This window comes from Castor canadensis, chromosome 3 (genome assembly GCF_047511655.1).
Source record: "Castor canadensis chromosome 3, mCasCan1.hap1v2, whole genome shotgun sequence".
Lineage (NCBI taxonomy): Eukaryota > Metazoa > Chordata > Mammalia > Rodentia > Castoridae > Castor > Castor canadensis.
This window is the reverse complement of record NC_133388.1, coordinates 47,762,631-47,781,808: the sequence shown is the minus strand read 5'-3', so window position 1 is coordinate 47,781,808 and position 19,178 is coordinate 47,762,631. Positions and strand designations below refer to the sequence as shown.

Genomic DNA, 19,178 nt, shown 5'->3' with positions numbered 1-19,178 from the left:
CTTGGAGAGGACTGAAAATCAACAGAAAATGAAAATATGAACCTGGAAGGGAATTAATATTGTCAATCACTAGGTAGGCGGAATTATTAGAAGAAAGGAAAATATTTTTCCATACTGGGCCATCAGGGCAGGTCACCTCATTAGTACTTAGTGAGAAGCAGAATGACAAACTACATACCTAGAGTTGTTTCTTGTCTCACATTAGAACAAGAAATGCCAAAACTGGATAATATTGCTGGAACTTCCTAAAAGACATTCTACTTTGATATGCCAAGAATATTATTCAGCTGAACCTACTAACCAAGACAAATTCTTACACCTTTATAACAGTGAATGGTGCTCCAAAGAATGTGTCTGGGGCAGGGGGGCGAGGCCCAAACAATGTATACACAAGTGAGTAAATGTAATAGCCATAAAAAAAAAAAAAACAAGAATGTGTCTGCTGTGTTCTACAAGACGAATTTAAAGGAAAGACCTTTCTTTTTGGGCAACTGGAAGGCACCCTGTATCATTGGATAGATTAACAGAATCAGAATAATAAGCTAAAGCTCCACTACTTTGTAGACTTTTTGTGTCACAAAACTATATGCCCTTCAAAATAAATCTAAAGGAAAAGACTTTTCTTACCTTGTCTTTTAGTTTTTCCATCCAGCTTCTCACTAGGGAAAATAAAAGAATAAAAATGTAAGTAGCTATATTTTATTTATATTTTATAGTATTAAGTTAATTTGGCACATTGAAGGGTTTTTTTGTATAAAATACAGTGAAAGTGTCAACAGTATTAACATAATGACAGTAATGATCTTGTTTTTATACTTATTTATTTAGAAATGCAACAGAGAACACAAACATCCCTCACATCATTATCAGATGAACAGAGAATATTGTTGTTGCTAAATGGCGTTTCTATTATCATTGAATGCTTTGAGGGGAGGTCTGAGAAAAAAAGACAGAAAATCACCTTTAAAGTATCATGCTTGTTTTTTCTCTGCCTTTTTTTTTTCTTTCACCTTATTCTTCATCTTTCTCAGTTTTTAAGCTTTATGAGAACACTGAATTTGAATGGATATCAGAGAGCAGAGAATAAGGTAGGAGAGAGCAATGGGTAACCCGGGGCAGCTGGCAGAAAAGCTGGCTCCAGTGAGAAGCATTCATACCATATTTGAAGATGAAAGGAAGTGATTAAAGGCAAGAAGAACAAGTGTTGCCTTTGTGAACGGCACCACGCTATGACAACATAACCAGTGAATAATAAAAGTGATCATCAAGTAATATTTATGTTAGCCAACCAGAGAGGACCACATCAACTATGTAATTTTATGCAAATCATGTTAACAATCGTTTGGAAGTACAGATGCTAAGAGTGGAAGAAAGCATCGATCAAGATGAAGCAGATCTTAGAACAGCCACATTAAGGCTGGTTTGAGATTGGTAAGCAGTTTAGTCTTGGCTGCCTTTTAATGTTATAAGAGTGCTTCAACACTGAAAAACAATTCATTTTTTAAAGCATCAAAATGAAGAAAAAATACAAACCCATCTTCATTTTACCTTCTTTCAACTTTCTTTTCTGTCTGGGAGTTTCACCAGGTAGGAAGGAAGAAAAATAGCAGGAACCTTTTCTTCTAGAGCCTGATAGGAAATATCTTAGGCCTTATGTGTGGCTTACAGTCTGCCATGACTTCTGGGTTCTGCTGCTACCATATAAAAGCAGCAATGGAAATGGGCTCAGCACATAAGAAAATTAGTTCAGCTATGTTCCAGTAAACTTTATTTGTAGACACTGAAGTTTGACTTTCATGTGATTTTCTTACATCATAAATATTCTTCTCCTGTTTTTTAACCATTTTAAAATGCAAAAACATTATTTGCTCAAAGGCCATATAAAAATAGGAGGCAAGTCAGAGTTGGTCCATGGGCCATAATTTGCAGGCCCCTGGAATAAACATATTTCATTCAAGAAGTTGACACCTCCATTCACAATCTGACTCTTGGAGTAGAATATGTGACAATGCCGATGATGGCTAACATCAGTGTAACTTAACCTCTTAGAAAGCCTGTGGCAGGGATTGTATAATTTGATGTAGCAAGCATGACAGCCAGGTAAGATTATGCTCATAGAAAAGATGGGGCAATGGAGGCTTAGAGCAGCCAAAAGACTTGACCATGGCTAGCCGGTGAAAAGTCTAGAATTCAAGCCTGATTTAACAATCTAGGAGTAAGACTTACCCACTATCCATTTCTTTTGGTGATACCACCACTCTTCTGTTCCCTAGGGTTAAAAATATGAAGATATCTTTGGCTCACCCACCTCCCTCAGTTCTTAGCTTCAACCTCTCCTGCAAAGGCCTTATCAGGACCTCTCAGCTTTGTTCCTCCCTCATAGCTTCCTCTGTCACAGCTGGAGTTCAAGCAAAGACAGGTGGTAAGTTAGGATCAGATCATGGTCATGGGAAGGTCAGAAGAAGATCCAGGAACCTCAGGAATGAGGCCAGGGCTTAGGATGTCTTAATTAAGCCCAAGACATATTTAAATTCAAGAAAGAGAGTATTTCCAATTCATTTAACAAATACTTATTGTGCACATTGTGTTTGATCAGGCACCAGTAGAAATTATGGGATCTAGTTCCAGTGAGAAAAGGGCTAGATCAAGTCCATGATGCTGAGCAGATGACAATTAGGAGTATAGGCAATGAGAGAGAGAGGGACAGCTGGCTTACAAGGCAAAGCCTCAACCGTAAGCAAGATGTTTGGAGTCAGGGAATAACCTAGGTGTTATATGGAGAATAACAAAAGAGAGATGGGAGCAGGTGTGCTGATGTGGAGGAAGTGAGCTGGGGCAAGCTGACTACTCAGATGGCAGGATTAAGGCTAGCACAGAGAAGAGGAAAAGAAGGCAAAAAGAAGCCAGGATCTGAGGCACTAGTAGGCTTTTGTCCCGTAGGAGACTCATCGCCAGGAGGAACATTTAACTCAGGCCTCATCTGGCCAGGTCTCACTGGGAACTGCCTATATCTTAGGTTCTTAGAGTCGATTTCATGGAGGCCTGCCTTAGATGATCCTCTAAAAGGTAACTGTCCACTGGAGGTGCCAATGCTGTCAGAACTAGCTGTTGCCATGTGCACAGGTAATTTGAAAGAGTATGTTCCATGAATCTAGTTCTGTAATACATAAAACAGAAAAGAAAGTCCAAATCTTGGCTCATGAGAGAAATGAAACAGAGGATAGTGACTAAGGGTTTTGGTAGGCAAGGGTCTAAAAAATTGAGAAACACTATTTTTAAGAGTATGTGAGCTTGTTGTGTTTCCTCAACTAAAACCATGAGATCTCTGGGGGCCATGACTTGGGCTTCTCAGGGATCCACCAGGCTCTTTTGCATGGCACTAGACATTTAAGTACTTAGAAAATAATCTTCTTTCTTTCAGCAACATTTATTGCTTCCAATGAGTTCACAATTTTTGTGTAAGCATGATTCTCTTTTGTGAGAATTTTGAAAACTGTTACCAGCAAAATACTCAAGGCAGAGGAAAAATGAATTTTACACAATGTTCATTTTAAGACTTAAGGAACTGAAGTTGAAAAAAAGAATGCAAAAGAAAAAAGAGAAAATTAGAAAGATTTTTAATAAAAAGAAAAGAATTACTTATAAAGAAGAGAACCAGGACTGGAGGTGTGGCTCAAGCAGTGGAGCACCTGCCTAACAAGCACAAAGCCCTGGGTTCAAATCCCAGTACCAACAAAAAGAAAAGAAGAAAACCAACAATTGCATTTAAAAAAAAAATAGATCTGGGCTGTAGTGGCTCACACCTGTAATTCTAGCTACTCAGAATGCTAAGATTGGGAGGATAGAGGTTCAAGACCAGCTGGGCAGTTAATGAAACAACATCTCAACCAATACATTGAGTATAATGCCTTGGGCCTGTGATCCCAGCTACATGGGAGGCATAGGTAGGATGAATTGTGGTCTGAGGCTGATCCTGAGTAAAAAGACTGGAGACCCTATCCAAAAAATAAGTAAAGCAAAAAGGGCTAAAGATGTGACTCAAGTGGTAAAGCACCTGCCCTGAGTTCAAACCCCAGTATTGAAAAAGAGAAAAATAGAGCTAGTCCTCTCTAATGGCTTATGAAGTTTTTTAAAAATGAAAAAAAATAGAGAAACATGACATGGGTGAGAAGAGTATGAATTAATTGATACAGCTTTTCAGAGAGGTGGGGGGTGGGAGGAAGATTTATCAAAAGCTTTAAAACAGCTTACATGTTTTATTCAAAGTTCTAGTTATATAAAGCAGATACTTTAAAGCGACAGAGGCCAATAGGAGAAGGGGACCAGGAACTAGAGAAAAGGTTAGTTCGGAAGAATTAGTTTAGAAGGTAACACACATGCACAGGAAAGCAATGTGAGTCAACGCCCTGTATAGCTATCCTTATCTCAACCAGCAAAAACCCTTGGTCCTTCCTATTATTGCTTATACTCTCTCTTCAACAAAACTAGAGATAAGGGCAAAATAGTTTCTGCCTGGTGGCGAGGGGGATGGGGGAAAGAGGGAGGGGGCAATGGGGGGAAGAAGAGAGAGGGGGAAAGGGGAGAGAAATGACCCAAACATTGTATGCAACAAATACAAGAATAAAAGAAAAATAAATAAATAAATTTTCCTTTCATGAAAAAAAGAAAAGTTCTAGTTATAGAAAGAATGTACCTTTAAAAAATCATGGAGGGGCTGGTAGAGTGGCTCAAGTGGTAAAGCACATGCCTAGCAAATGTAAGGCACTGAGTTCAAACCCAAGCACCACCAAAAGAAAAAAATCATGGACATACACAAAAAATTTTGTTTAAATTTAAACAAAATTTTCTTTAAATGATACTGTGACATATTTATAATAGAAAGTGGAATGTAAACAATACCATTATCCAGCAATAGAGAATTGGTGTAAAAACACAAGGAGAAAGAAAACCTTAGGCTGTGTCTACAGAGTGGAACAGTATATGAAAATAAAATTGCTTAAACAAAAATAGTTCCTTATGAGACCAAGTCTGTAGATAAAAACATCACATGTGCTGAAGATATAGCCTGTGCTTAGTATGCATGAGGTCCTAGTTCAATCCCCAGCACTAAAGTGGCTAGCACTCAAGTGGTAGAGCTCCTGCCCAGAAAGTATGAGGCCCTGACCTCAAACCTCAGCTCTGCCAAAAAAAAAAAAAAAAAAAAAGTATAATTAGAACGATGCACATCAAAATGTGAATGAATTAAATAATGAGTGGTAGAATTATGGACAATGTTTCTTTTACTCCCTCTATTTTTAAGATTTGAAGAATAATATATAATTTCTTACTTCTTTTAAATTAAAGAAAAACACTTTTTTTTTTTTTTTTTTTTTTACAGTACTGGGGTTTGGACTCAGGACCTCACGCTTGCTAGGCAGGCTCTCTACTCCTTGAACTGCTCTGCCAGCTCTGTTTTGTGTTGGGTATTTTTGAGATAAGGTCTCGCAAACTATTTCCGAGGCTGGCTTCAAACTGTGATCCTCCTAATCTCTGTCTCCTAAGTAGCTAGGATTATAGGTGTAAGCCACCAGCACCTGGCTAAAAAACACTTTTTTAAACCAGCAAAATTCTGTAAGCCTTTGCAAATTGAAGTTGGTGGTAAATTGCTGGTAGTGAGGAACACAAGAACTTGAGGGTTTCCACTTGGCTAAGCCTACAGCTACAGATTCCAATTTGTTTCCTTTCTTGAAATTTTACTTAAGGAAATTCAAAAGCCCAATGATATAATGAGGCCTCTGGTCTCCTTCAAGAAGGGATAAAGTTGTCCAGAAAAAACCAGGCGTGAGTAAAGGTGACATATGACAAGCCCACAGCTAATGTCATACTCCCTGGTGAAAAGTTGTAAGCTTTTCCTCCAAGATCAGGGAAAAGACGAGGATACTTACTTTCACCTCCTCTATCCTACATAGTACAGGAAGCTCTAGCCAGTACCATTAGACAGGAGAAACAAAGAAAAAGCATCCAATTTGAAATGAAATAAGTTAAATGAGAAAAGAATTTAAAATTATATTCTTAGCTACAGAAAACTCTTAAAAACTACAGAGAGAGAGAGAGAGAGAGAGAGCTGTTAGAATAAATAGATTCTAAAATTACAGGATACTAAATCAACATGCAAAATCGGTAGCTTTGCTAAATCTCAACAAACTGTAAAAAAAAGAAATTAGGAAAACAATTCCATTTACAATTAAAAATACATAAAATACTTGGGACTAAATATCACCAATGAGGTGAAATACCTGTACAATGAAAGAACTCAAAGAAGACACAAATAAATAGAAAGACGTCTTGGGTTCACAGATTGTTAAAATTTTAATATGGTTGAAATGTCGATCCTGGCCAAAACAATCTATAAACTCATTGAAATCCTTATCAAGATTCCAATAATATTTTTCACAGAAATAGAATATACATCCCAAAATTCATATGGAACCACAAAACACCCTGAATAGCTAAAGTATGGGAGGGTGGAAAATGCCTGAAAAACATCTGAAAAGGGGTAAATATCCAGAATATATAAAGAACTCAAACTCAAGAGCAAGAAAATAAATAACTCAATTTAAAAAATGGGCAAAGGACCTGAAGAGACATTTCTCAAAAGAAGACATACAAATGACCAATAGATATATGAACGATATTCAACATCACTAATTGTATTAGCCATTTTCTGTTACTATAACAAATTATCTGAGGTTGGGTAACTTATAAAGAAAAGTCTGTTGTTCTTGTTATCAGAGTCCTGAGGTGGCAAGGGACAGGAAGCACACACGTGTGGGGGTTATTTTTTTATTCTTGAATCATTTGAGATTTTTATATATTTTTAGAGATTTACCCCTTATCAGATAAATAATTTGCAGATATTTTCCCTCATTCTTTAGCTATTTAGGGTGTTTTGTGGTTCCATATGAATTTTAGGTCTCCCTCCTTCTTATAAAGCCACCAGTATTCAATTGTGGGGGCTCCACCCTGATGGCCTTAAAGAATTCTAATCACCTTCCAAAGGCTTCACCTTAACCAGTCAGATTAACTCACCACCTTCTTAGCAAGATAAGATCATTGTGACTACAACAAGAACAATATTTTGTATTCTTGAAAATCACTGAGTACAGGTTGTTTTCATCACAAAAAATGCTAAGTATGTAAAGTATGTATTAATTAACTTGATTTAGCCTTTCCACAGTGTATATATTTCAAAGTACCATTCAATGATTATATACAACTTCTGTCAATTAAAAAATGATTAAATAGCTAATTTAAAAGTAGACATGGATGATTATAAACTCATCCTTCCTTGTGCTCACCAGCGCCCTCTTGTGTACAAGACTCTCAGGTGCTGCCATTTGTCACTGCCAGCTGATCTAGGGGTGGGGGGAGGGGGAGCTAAGAAGAAATTGCAGATCAAAAACATTTCCAAGAATCTTATCAGTTGTAAATATGGTTGGCTTTTAATAAGCTGTGACTAAAGAGTGTCCCAAACCTCTAATCAGCAGGTTATTTTTTATTTTCCTTTATTTACAACAGCAGTTCTATGGGCTATACTTATTCCAACATATGCATAAATTCTCTTTTGCAAAAGGGGAAAGGGATGGGAGCCAAGGGAGAGTCAGGAATTTTCTGAGCTAACAATTCAGACTTGTTGAGCATCTCACAAAAAGTTTGCAAGATAAGTCTTACTATAACCAGTTTACAGATGAAGAAAATTAATATTATAAAAAAAAATGGGTCATGCTAAAGGGAGGTCACATATGAGAGAGTGAGCGTAAAAGAAGTCAAGAAGGTGAATATGGTTGAAGTACTTCCCATACAAAAATGAATATAGAATTTTTAAATCGGCTGAAATCACCATAAGAAGGGGACTAAAGGTAGAAAGGAGAAAAATAGAGGAGATGAACCAGTTTGGGTTATAATACATATATACATGGAAATGTCACAAAGAAACTCCCTGCATAGGTATCTTAAACAAACAAAAATGTCATTTTTAGCTGTTACAAAATCAGAGAACAGGTCTTGTCTTGGGAATTGGTACCAGTGGGAGGGAGGAGGGCATGGAGAAAGGGTGTAGGGGTAAATATGGTGGAAGTATTGTGTACTCCTAATGAAAATGGAAAAATGAAACCTGTTGAAATTATTTCAGGATGGGGGAGGGGGTAAAAGGAGAATGATGGAGGGGGTGAATTGAAGTATGATACATTTGATACATTGTAAAAATGTTTGTAAATGCCACAATGTACTCCCAGCACAACAATTTTTTAAAAAGCGAAGGAGGAGGAGGAAGAGAAGAGGAAGGAAGGGAGGGAGGAAGAAAGGAAGAAAATGAAGCTTAAGTGAAGTGCTAAAAAGTAGCTGAGCTAGAATTGGAACACAGACCCTGGTGGCTCTAGAGCCTGTTCAGAGAGTCACATCGTGGAGGGATGTGTGGCCAGGGAGACCACACTAGAGTGCATAGCAAGGCTTTGTGGAGTTCTGGAGATGGAAGCAATTCCCAGTGTGGGGGCAGATATATATTACCTTGCCTGCTATTCTAACTCCTTTATCTTCTCCTCCCTGGCCCCGCTCCCTGACAAATGTCTTCCATCTGCGTCTGTATGTGTCACCCACCGACTCTAGCTCTCACTGTCTCTGTATAACACATTGTGATTCTCTTCCTCAGCTTTTCTATTTCTCAGACTCTGTGTGTCTGTGTAGCTCTGTTGCCATCTGTATGTAGCTTTCTGTGCGTGTGAATGTGGAGGAATGTGGATATAAGGGTCAGGTGGGTGGTTTCTGGCTCTCCTGGTATATGTCTCTCTCATTCCAAGACAATAAACTGAATTTCTTTGTTCTATATCAGCCCGTGAGTTTTCCTGCTTAGTCCTGTGTGTGGGGTGGTAGCACCTGAGTGTCCATTGGGCGGAAATCCTGGGGTGGAACTGAAAACTCAGAACTAGCAATGCTGAAGATATTAAGTACAGGATCAGATGCATGGTGGTGCTATAAAGAAAAAAAAGAGTGCAAAAGGCAGGCGCAGACTCCTAGGGAGACGATAATGAGGTTTACTCCAAATACGTGGAGTTGAAAGTACCTGTGCAATATCCCCATGCGTGTGTTGGTTAGCAGCTAAAACTGTAACTATGGCAAAACCTAGGCTGAAGACTGAGGTCTGGGAATCCCTGATGTACTGATGGAAAATGAAGTCAAGAGAATGAAGGGAGAGGGAGTGGGGGGCAGGGGGAGAAATAGCCTAAACAATGTATACACATATGAATAAGTGAATAAAAAAAAAAGAGAATGGATAGGATCACCCTGGAGAACAGAGTGTCCATTAGTTACGGCTCTCTATAGAAACAAAACTGGAGAGACAGAAAGAAATTGACTCACAAGATAATAGGGGCTGAGAGTCCCATCCACCAGCAGCAGTCCCAGGAGAGCTGATGGTTTCCTTCCAGCCCCAGTCCCAAGGCCTAAGAATCAGGAGGATCACTAGTACATTTCAGTCCAAAGACCGACAAAGAAAAGCCAGTGTTTCAAGTCTGGAGGCAGGAAAACACCAATGTCCTCGCTCACAGGCTGTCAGACAAGAGCAATTCCCTCTTACTAGGCATCTTGTTCTATCCAGGCTTTCCACTGATTGGATGAGGCCCACCCACACAGGGAGGGCAATCTGTTTTACCAATTCAAATGTTAACCAATTCAAATGTTAATTTCATCTAAAAAAAAAAAAAAACCACTCTCACAGACATGCCCATAATAATGTTTGGTCAAATGTTTGGGTACCCTATGGCCCAATCAAGATGACACATAAAATTAACCATCCATAACAGATTGGAAAAGGTCAAAGTCATAATCCCAAGGAATCCCATTTAAAAGCAAAGCAAAAGAGAAAGGACCAGCAGAAAAAACAGGAAAGGAACAGCCAGAGGGGCTCAGAACCCTGTACTGTTCATATGGAACAATCCAAAAGAGCCTGATCAAGTGTTTGAGGACATTTTTACATTTCCTTGATCAAATCTTTGTTCAGGTACAGCCAAATCCATTGGTATTCCACTCACGTGCCCTGGCCACTGCAGAGGTGCCATACAGACTGTTTCCATCCCAGGCAGGCTTGAAGATCTCTGTCTGAGGAGTCCTATAGTTCAAAGAGCCTTTGGGGAAGTGGCCAGAAGTACAGAGGGGCTATCAATCACCCTGGGAGCCAGGCTCAACCAAGGAGGGCTGCAAGTATATCATTCCACTAGTACAGTAGCTTCCTACTGCTGCCATAACAAAACACCACAAACTTAGTACCTTAAAACAACACAAATTTATTTTCCTGTATTTCTGGAGGTCATAAGTCCAAAAGGAATCTCATGGGCTGAAGTCACCATGTCATTAGGGTTAGTTCTTTCTGGGGAGAAACTGTTTCCTTGCTTTTCCCAGCTTCTAGAGTTCACATGCTTTCTTTGGCTAATGGTCCCTTTCTCCATCTTCAAAATCAACAGCATAGGGCTCTCTCTCACTCGCTCTCACTCTCTCTCTCTCCTCTGCTTCCATTGTCATATTTTCTTCTCTGTTTCTGACCCTCTTACCTCTCTCTTACAAGAACTGCTATGATAGTCTTCCCATCTCTAGGTCCTTAATTCAGTCACACCTGCTATGTCTCCTTTGCAGTATAAGATAACATACTCAGATTCCAGTAATTAGGAGGTAGACCTCTTTGGGGGAGCCCTTATTCTGCCTGCCACATGGAGTAAATCTCACAGTTTTCCTCACTCCTGAAGTGTGTTCTGCACAGCTTCTCCGAGAATCCTCAGCACCAAGAGCCCCAGAAATAATCCAGACACTACACTATCATCCCTTTACTGACTTTCCACCTGCCCCATCTCACTTCCTCAGTTCCTCATGACACTTCTGGAATCACTTCCCAAATATACTCCTTGCATTCAAATTCCATCTCAGAAACTGCTTTTAGGGAGAACCCAAACTAAGACAGTAACTCTACTACTGTATAGGCAAGCTGGCCCTTTTATCATACCAATTTAATTCATTTTGTACATTAAAGCAAACTATTAAAGTGAACAGGAGAAAGGAGGTAATGAAGGCAAGTACATTGGCCAAGTTCAAAGTAGTAGCCATCTCCATTTATCTAAGTTAATTCTAACTGAAGAATTTCAGGCCACCTGGATTTATAAGACACACCATATCCGTGTAGTACTGGTCCACTTAGCTCACATTCAATTTTGAAAGGGTTGTAGAGTCTCTTTAATGAAAATTCAATCACATCTTTTGATAATGTGAGAACTTGAATTTTATCTTAATCAATGAAAAGAGAAATGTATGTTCCACCTAAATAAAAAATAAGGTATCAGAACATAGTCCTTTAATCAAGGCATATGTAACTAAACTTGAGAGTATTTCTACAGTGTCAACAAATAAGTACCAGCTTTTTTTCCTCTGTGTTACTTAACTGTAAGGCTCTTTCTCACCAAAAACCAAAACAAAGCTGTTTCCAACTTACATAACACACTTAATAAAACTTATCAAGTTTTAAGTATCATAATGCATGTCTTTTAAAAGAATATTGAGTTTTTCTACCTATAGGTTATTCTCTAATGATGCTAAATTTACCTGCTTTAAAATCACATAGAAACCCTGTCTTTAATCATTTGCTTTTTGCATAATTACAGAACAGCAAGATTCTGGTGTACAGAATGACCTACTTCTTTTCATAAGCTAAGTGAGCAGTAATCAGGCACCCAAGAAGCAATTAATTCTGAAGGCTATGAACTGATGTTTACATGGAAAGGTGCAAAGAGCCCACATATCCTCCACCTACACTCAAGTAACATCTTTATTTACTGTGAGCTTGGGAATCACACTAAACACCTACCGGGAAGGTGTGAAGAGAATGCTACAATCAACTGCATGGCCTGCCAGTGTCATTTATTAACACTACTGACGCTGACAAACCATACAGCATATTGTCCCTCTTGTGATGAGAAAGTGGTCACGAACCTGGATGGTGCACAAATAAAGAGGAAATGCCCCCTAATATGTCTTCCTTTCTCTCTCCCAAAAGGGAACCATAATATACAACACTGCTTCCTACCATTCACCAGAGGAGAAAACACTTTGTCCATGCCACCCTCGCCCGCATAGCTGATCTGGTAGAGAGGCACAGGGACTCACTACTTTTTGCCTAAATATTCTGGGTCTTCGGCAGAAGATCCACTGAGATTTGGATCTTTTTAACAGCATCAAGTCCACACTCAGAGACCTGAAATTTCCATTCTCCTGAGGTTTCTCAATATCTGATCTTTAATTCATTAGTGAAAAAGAAAATACTTTGGTTTTATACTTTATTGATTTTAATTGACACCTAATAATTATACATACTTATAGGACACAATGTAACAATTCAACACATGTATACAATGTATAATAAAATCATGCTGATTAGTATTTCTTTCCCTTAAACATTTATCATCTCTGTGTTAAGCTTCAAACTCCTCTCTTTGATTCTATACAAAGAATATAATAAATTCACAGCAAATATTTTATTTTGTGTATTTTATATTATATATTTTACAATATATTTCTTCACCCTGTTGTGCTGGAGAACATTAGAACTTACTCTTCCTTTGTAACTGTATTTTGGTACCTGTTATCCAACCTCCCTATAACTCCCCTCTCCTACTCTTCCCAGACTCTGGTAACTACCATTCCATTCTCTTCTTGTCAGAGATCTTTGGTAGAGACCACATATATGTCAGATCCTTTGCTACTTGTCTTCTGTGCCTGGCTTATTTCACTTAGCATAATGATCTCCAGTTCCATCTATGTTGCCTCCAATGACAGGATTCTTCTTTTACGGCTGAATAACATTCCATTGTGTATGTGCACCACGTGTTCTTTATCCATTCATCCCTCAATGGACACCTCAATTGACCGCATATCTTGGTTGGTATGAATAGCGCCACAGTCAACATGGGAGTGTAGTATCTCTTTGATATGCTGATTTCATTTCCTTTTGGATAGATCCCCAGTAAGTGGGATAACTGAATACTACACTTTGTATTTAAAACAAAGTTTACTGCTTCTTTTTTGTAGCTAGGTATCATCAAGCTTCCAGGGCAAAACCAAGTTTGTATTAAAACAGAGTCACTTGCTTATTTAAAATTTGCTATCTTTAGATATAGCTGAGGCTTTAGGAATCATAAAGTCCTCGGCCCTATACACAGCCCCTCCTCATTCTTAATTTTATTTTAGAACACTTTAGCTTCAAGACAGGACTCCCAAGCACCCTTCTTCTTCTTTGAACATTGGGGCTTCCCCTGATAAAAGCCATGGATTGGTCATAGAGCTGAGGTGAGAGGATATTGTCTAGTGATCTGTGTTTGCCAATGCTGTATATCTAGACTGTCTGCCAGGATTCTACTTAAATCACATGAAGTTCCCACTTTCTTATGACTATGGCACAGCCAACAGATGAAACCAATTAGAAGTGGAGCACTGAATGAGCACTAAAGTATTTTTCAAGACTACCTCATGGTTTGTTTTCTAAAAGTTCCACTTATCAGTTCCCAACACTTCACTCCCCACAGTCACAGGCAAATGCCAAGCTATACCCTCAAAAGAAATCAAGGCAAATCTTTGGTTAAGAACACATGAGCGAAAAGGGGAGAGCACAAATGGGAAGTATGGAGATAGGTTAGAAACCCAAAACATGAAAGTGTCTGATGTCCCCACTGCAGAGGAACTAATCCAGAAACCTTAAAGTGGCAGAGGTCAATATGAGAAGGGGATCAGGAACTAGTGAAAGGGTCAGTTAGAGATGAATCAACTTGGGATGTAACACACTGGTACATGGAAGCAATGCTAGGAATCTCTCGGTATAGCTATCCTTATCTCAACTAGCAAAAAACGCTTTGTCCCTCTTATTATTGCTTATGTCTTCTCTTCAACAAAATTAGAGATAAGGGCAAAACAGGTTCTGCCTGGAGCGAGGGTGGGTGTGGGGGAGGGAGGGGGCAGGGGGTAGAGGGGAGAAATGACTCAAACAATGTATGCACATGTGAATAAATGAATTAAAATTTTTTAAAAAGAACACATGAGCAATGACGGTTAAATGGTAGAAACTTTTAGTAGTGTAAAACAAGTTCTGGAGATCTATAATACAGCATAGTGCCTGTAGCAACAATGCTGTACCATATACTTAAAATTTATTCAAAGGGTAGATGTTTACGGTGTACAGCTAGATGTTTTGATATATGTATTCACTGTGAAATGATCACTATAATCAAGCTAATTAATATGTTCATTAACATATCTACCTGGTTACTAGTGTATGTTAGATATGAAATTTCTACCCACTATGAAAGTAGATCTCATGATAAGTGTTCTTACCACAAAGCTAATAATAAAGGGAATGGGAAGAAACTTTGGGAGTTGATGAATTTCTTTATGGCCTTGATGGCAATGGTTTCAGGGATAACTATTTATCCCCACATGTATGAAATTGCATACATTAAATATGTACAGCTTTTTATATGTTAAAGAAAGAAAGAAAGAAAAAATGTGAGCATCACAGTTAATTTCTCAGCCAAATGAATTACTTGGAAGTTTTTACAACCAAATGAATCACTGGAAGTTTCCATGAGCTCTTTATTCTCAGGGAAATGTCTAAAGGTCTTGGCAGACCATGCAGGAGAGCAGGAGAATAATCCAGACACAACCCTTTCCCTTTTTCTAATTTCAGAAGCAAGTTTTTTCACACACGGCCGAGCCAACCTCATTTCCCTTATTCTGCTCTCTTTGCTATACTTACTCATTCTCCCTCATGTCAGCTATCATTTTTCCTGTGAGTTTATGTCTTCAATTAAGGTTGTTTTTCTCACAGTGATCTTGTCACTCTGAATTGCAGAAGTGTCACTACAGATGAGCAGTTTCTTGTTTACTTGTGCTGCACACACCAGGACTGTCACCCATCTGGAATGGAATTCTTGCATCATGAAGGCAAATCTTAGGCTTTGATCTTTTGGGTTGCTCCCACTCGGTGCCCCCGGAAGAAAGGTGCTCCTCTATTCACAATAGCCAAGTTACGGAAACAGACGAATGGATTAAGAAAAAATGTGGTATCTATACACAATGGAATTTTATGCAGCCATGAAGAAGAACGAAATGTTATCATTCGCAAGTAAATGGATGGAACTGGAGAACATCATTCTGAATGAGGTTAGCCTGGCCCAAAAGACCAATAATCGTATGTTCTCCCTCATATGTGGACTTTAGATCAAGGGTAAACACAACAAGGGGATTGGACTTTGAGCACATCATAAAATGAGAACACAAGGGAGGTATGAGGATAGGTAGGACACCCAAAAAACTAGATAGCATTTGTTGCCCTCAACGCAGAGAAACTAATGCAGATACTTTAAAGCGACAGAGGCCAATAGGAGAAGGGAACCAGGAACTAGAGAGAAGATTAGTTCAAGAAGAATTAATTTTTTTTAATTTTTATTTTATTCATATGTGCATACAATGTTTGGGTCATTTCTCCCCCCTTCCTCCACCCTTTCCCTTACCCCCATTCCCCTCCTCCCCCTCACCCCCCTCACTAACCAGCAGAAAACCCTTACCCCCATTCCCCTCCTCTCCCTCACCCCCTCACTAACCAGCAGAAACTATTTTGCCCTTATCTCTAATTTTGTTGTAGAGAGAGTATAAGCAACAATAGGAAGGAACAAGGGTTTTTGCCAGTTGAGATAAGGATACCTATACAGAGAGTTGACTTGCATTGATTTCCTATGCATGTGTGTTACCTTCTAAGTTAATTCTTCTTCAACTAACCTTCTCTCTAGTTCCTGGTCCCCCTCTCCTATTGGCCTCAGTTGCCCCAAAGTATCTGATTTAGTTTCTCTGCGTTGAGGGCAACAAATGTCATCTAGTTTCTTAGGTGTTTTACCTATCCTCATATCTCCCTTGTGTGTTCTCGCCTTATCATGTGATCAAAGTCCAGTCCCATTGTTGTGTTTGCCCTTGATCTAATGTCCACATATGAGGGAGAACATACAATTTTTGGTCGTTTGGGCCAGGCTAACCTCACTCAGAATGATGTTCTCCAATTCTATCCATTTACCAGCAAATGATAACATTTCATTCTTCTTCATGGCTGCATAAAATTCCATTGTGTATAAATACCACATTTTCTTGATCCATTCATCAGTAGTAGGGCACCTTGGCTGTTTCCATAACTTGGCTATTGTGAATAGTGCTGCAATGAACATGGGTGTGCAGGTGCCTCTGGAGTAACCTGAGTCACATTCTTTTGGGTATATCCCCAAGAGTGGTATTGCTGGATCAAATGGTAGATCAATGTCTAGCTTTTTAAGTAGCCTCCAGATTTTTTTCCAGAGTGGTTGTACTAGTTTACATTCCCACCAGCAGTGAAAGAGAGTTCCTTTTTCCCCACATCCTCACCAACACCTGTTGTTCGTGGTGTTGCTAATGATGGCTATTTTAACAGGGGTGAGGTGGAATCTTAGTGTGGTTTTAATTTGCATTTCCTTTATTGCTAGAGATGGCGAGCATTTTTTCATGTGTTTTTTTGGCCATTTGAATTTCTTCTTTTGAGAAAGTTCTGTTTAGTTCACTTGCCCATTTCTTTATTGGTTCATTAGTTTTGGGAGAATTTAGTTTTTTAGTTCCCTATATATTCTGGTTATCAGTCCTTTGTCTGATGTGTAGCTGGCAAATATTTTCCCCTACTCTGAGGGTCATCTCTTCAGTTTAGAGACCATTTCTTTTGTTGAGCAAAAGCTTTTTAGTATTATGAAGTCCCATTTATCTATGCTATCTCTTAGTTGTTGTGCTGCTAGGGTTCCATTGAGAAAGTTCTTGCCTATACCTATTAATTCCAGAGTATGTCCTACTCTTTCCTGTACCAACTTTAGAGTTTGGGGTCTGATACTAAGATCCTTAATCCATTTTGAGTTAATATTGATATAGGGTGATATACGTGGATCTAGTTTCAGTTTTTTGCAGACTGCTAACCAGCAGTTTTTGTTGAAGAGGCTGTCTTTTCTCCATCGTATATTTTTAGTGCCTTTGTCAAAGAGAAGTTGGTTATAGTTGTATGACTTCATATCTGGGTCCTCTATTCTGTTCCACTGGTCTTCATGTCTGTTTTTGTGCCAGTACCATGCTGTTTTTATTGCTACTGCTTTGTAATATAGTTTGAAGTCAGGTATCCTGATACCTCCAACATTGTTCTTTTGACTGAGTATTGCCTTGGCTATTCGTGGCCTCTTGTGGTTCCATATAAATTTCATGGTAGATTTTTCAATCTCTTTAATGAATGTCATTGGAATTTTGATGGGAATTGCATTAAACATGTAGATTACTTTGGGGAGTATAGACATTTTTACTATGTTGATTCTACCAATCCATGAGCATGGGAGATCTCTCCACTTTCTATAGTCTTCCTCAATCTCTTTCTTCAGAAGTGTATAGTTTTCCTTGTAGAGGTCTTTCACATCCTTTGGTAGGTTTACACTTAGGTATTTGATTTTTTTTAGGCTATTGTAAATGGAATTGTTTTCATATATTCTTTCTCAGTTTGTTCATTATTAGTGTATAGAAATGCTAATGATTTTTCTATGTTGATTTTATATCCTGCTACCTTGCTATAGCTATTGATGGTGTCTAGGAGCTTTCAAGCAGAGTTTTTTGGGTCTTTAAGGAATAGGATCATATCATCTGCAAATAGGGATATTTTGACAGTTTCTTTACCTATTTGTATTCCTTTTATTCCTTCTTCTTGCCTAATTGCTCTGGCTAGGAATTCCAGTACTATGTTGAATAGGAGTGGAGATAGTGGGCATCCTTGTCTCGTTCCTGATTTTAGAGGGAATGGTTTCAGTTTTTCTCTGTTAAGTATAATGCTGGCTGTACATTTGTCATATATAGCTTTTATGATTCTGAGGTACTTTCCTTCTATTCCTAGTTTTCTCAGAGCTTTTATCATGAAATGGTGTTGGATCTTATCAAAGGCTTTTTCTGCATCTATTGAGATGATCAAGTGGTTTTTGTCTTTGCTTCTGTTAATGTGGTTTATTACGTTTATTGATTTTCGTATGTTGAACCACCCCTGCATTCCTGGGATGAAGCCTACTTATTCGTGGTGAATAATCTTTTTGATGTGTTGCTGAATTCGGTTTGCCATTATTTTGTTGAGGATTTTTGCATCAATGTTCATTAAGGAGATTGGCCTATAGTTCTCCTTTTTGGAGGTGTCTTTGCCTGGTTTTGGGATAAGTGTAATAATGGCTTCATAAAATGTGTTAGGCAGTTTTCCTTCCCTTTCTATTTCATGGAACAGTTTAAGGAGTGTTGGTATCAGTTCTTCTTTAAAGGTCTGATAGAATTCAGCAGAGAATCCATCAGGTCCTGGACTTTTCTTTTTGGGGAGACTCTTGATTGCTGCTTCAATTTCATTTTGTGTTATAGATCTATTCAGTTTATTAATATCCTCTTGATTCAGTTCTGGATGATCATATGTATCTAGAAATCTGTCCATTTCTTTAAGATTTTTGAATTTATTTGAATATAGGTTCTCAAAGTAGTCTCCAATGATTTCCTGGACTTCCATGGTGTTTGTTGTTATCTCCCCTTTTGCATTCCTGATTCTATATTTGGGTTTTTTTCTCTCCTCACTTTAGTCAGGTTTGCCAGGGGTCTGTCAATCTTGTTTATTTTTTCAAAGGACAAACTTTTTGTTTCATTAATTCTTTGTATGGTTTTTTCGGTTTCTATTTCATTGATTTCAGCTCTTATTTTTATTATTTCTCTCCTATTTGTTTTGGGTTTGCTTGTTCTTGTTTTTCTAGGAGTTTGAGATGTATCATTAGGTCATTGATTTGGGATCTTTCAGTCTTTTTAATATATGCACCCATGACATAAACTTTCCTCTCAGGACTGCCTTTGCTGTCTCCCATATGTTCCGGTAGGTTGTGTTTTCATTTTCATTGTCTTCCAGGAACTTTTTAATTTCCTCTTTTATTTCATCAATGACCCATTGTTCATTAAGCAATGAGTTATTCAGTTTCCAGCTGTTTGCATGTTTGAGAAGAATTTAGCAGGTAACATACATGCACAGGAAGTCAATGTGAGTCAAGTCTCTGTATAGC

General features: G+C 38.4%; 1 protein-coding gene across 2 annotated transcripts in view; it reads right to left on the bottom strand.

The window, feature by feature from the left end:
* The window catches only part of LOC109680293 (armadillo-like helical domain-containing protein 4), a 145,162-nt gene that overhangs the window by 6,415 nt on the left and 119,569 nt on the right, over positions 1–19,178 (bottom strand). For both annotated transcript variants that reach the window (XM_074067905.1, XM_074067904.1), the window contains exon 6: positions 628–659. In XM_074067905.1, the coding sequence (XP_073924006.1) occupies positions 628–659 (32 nt within the window). The remainder of the gene's footprint in view (positions 1–627; positions 660–19,178) is intronic.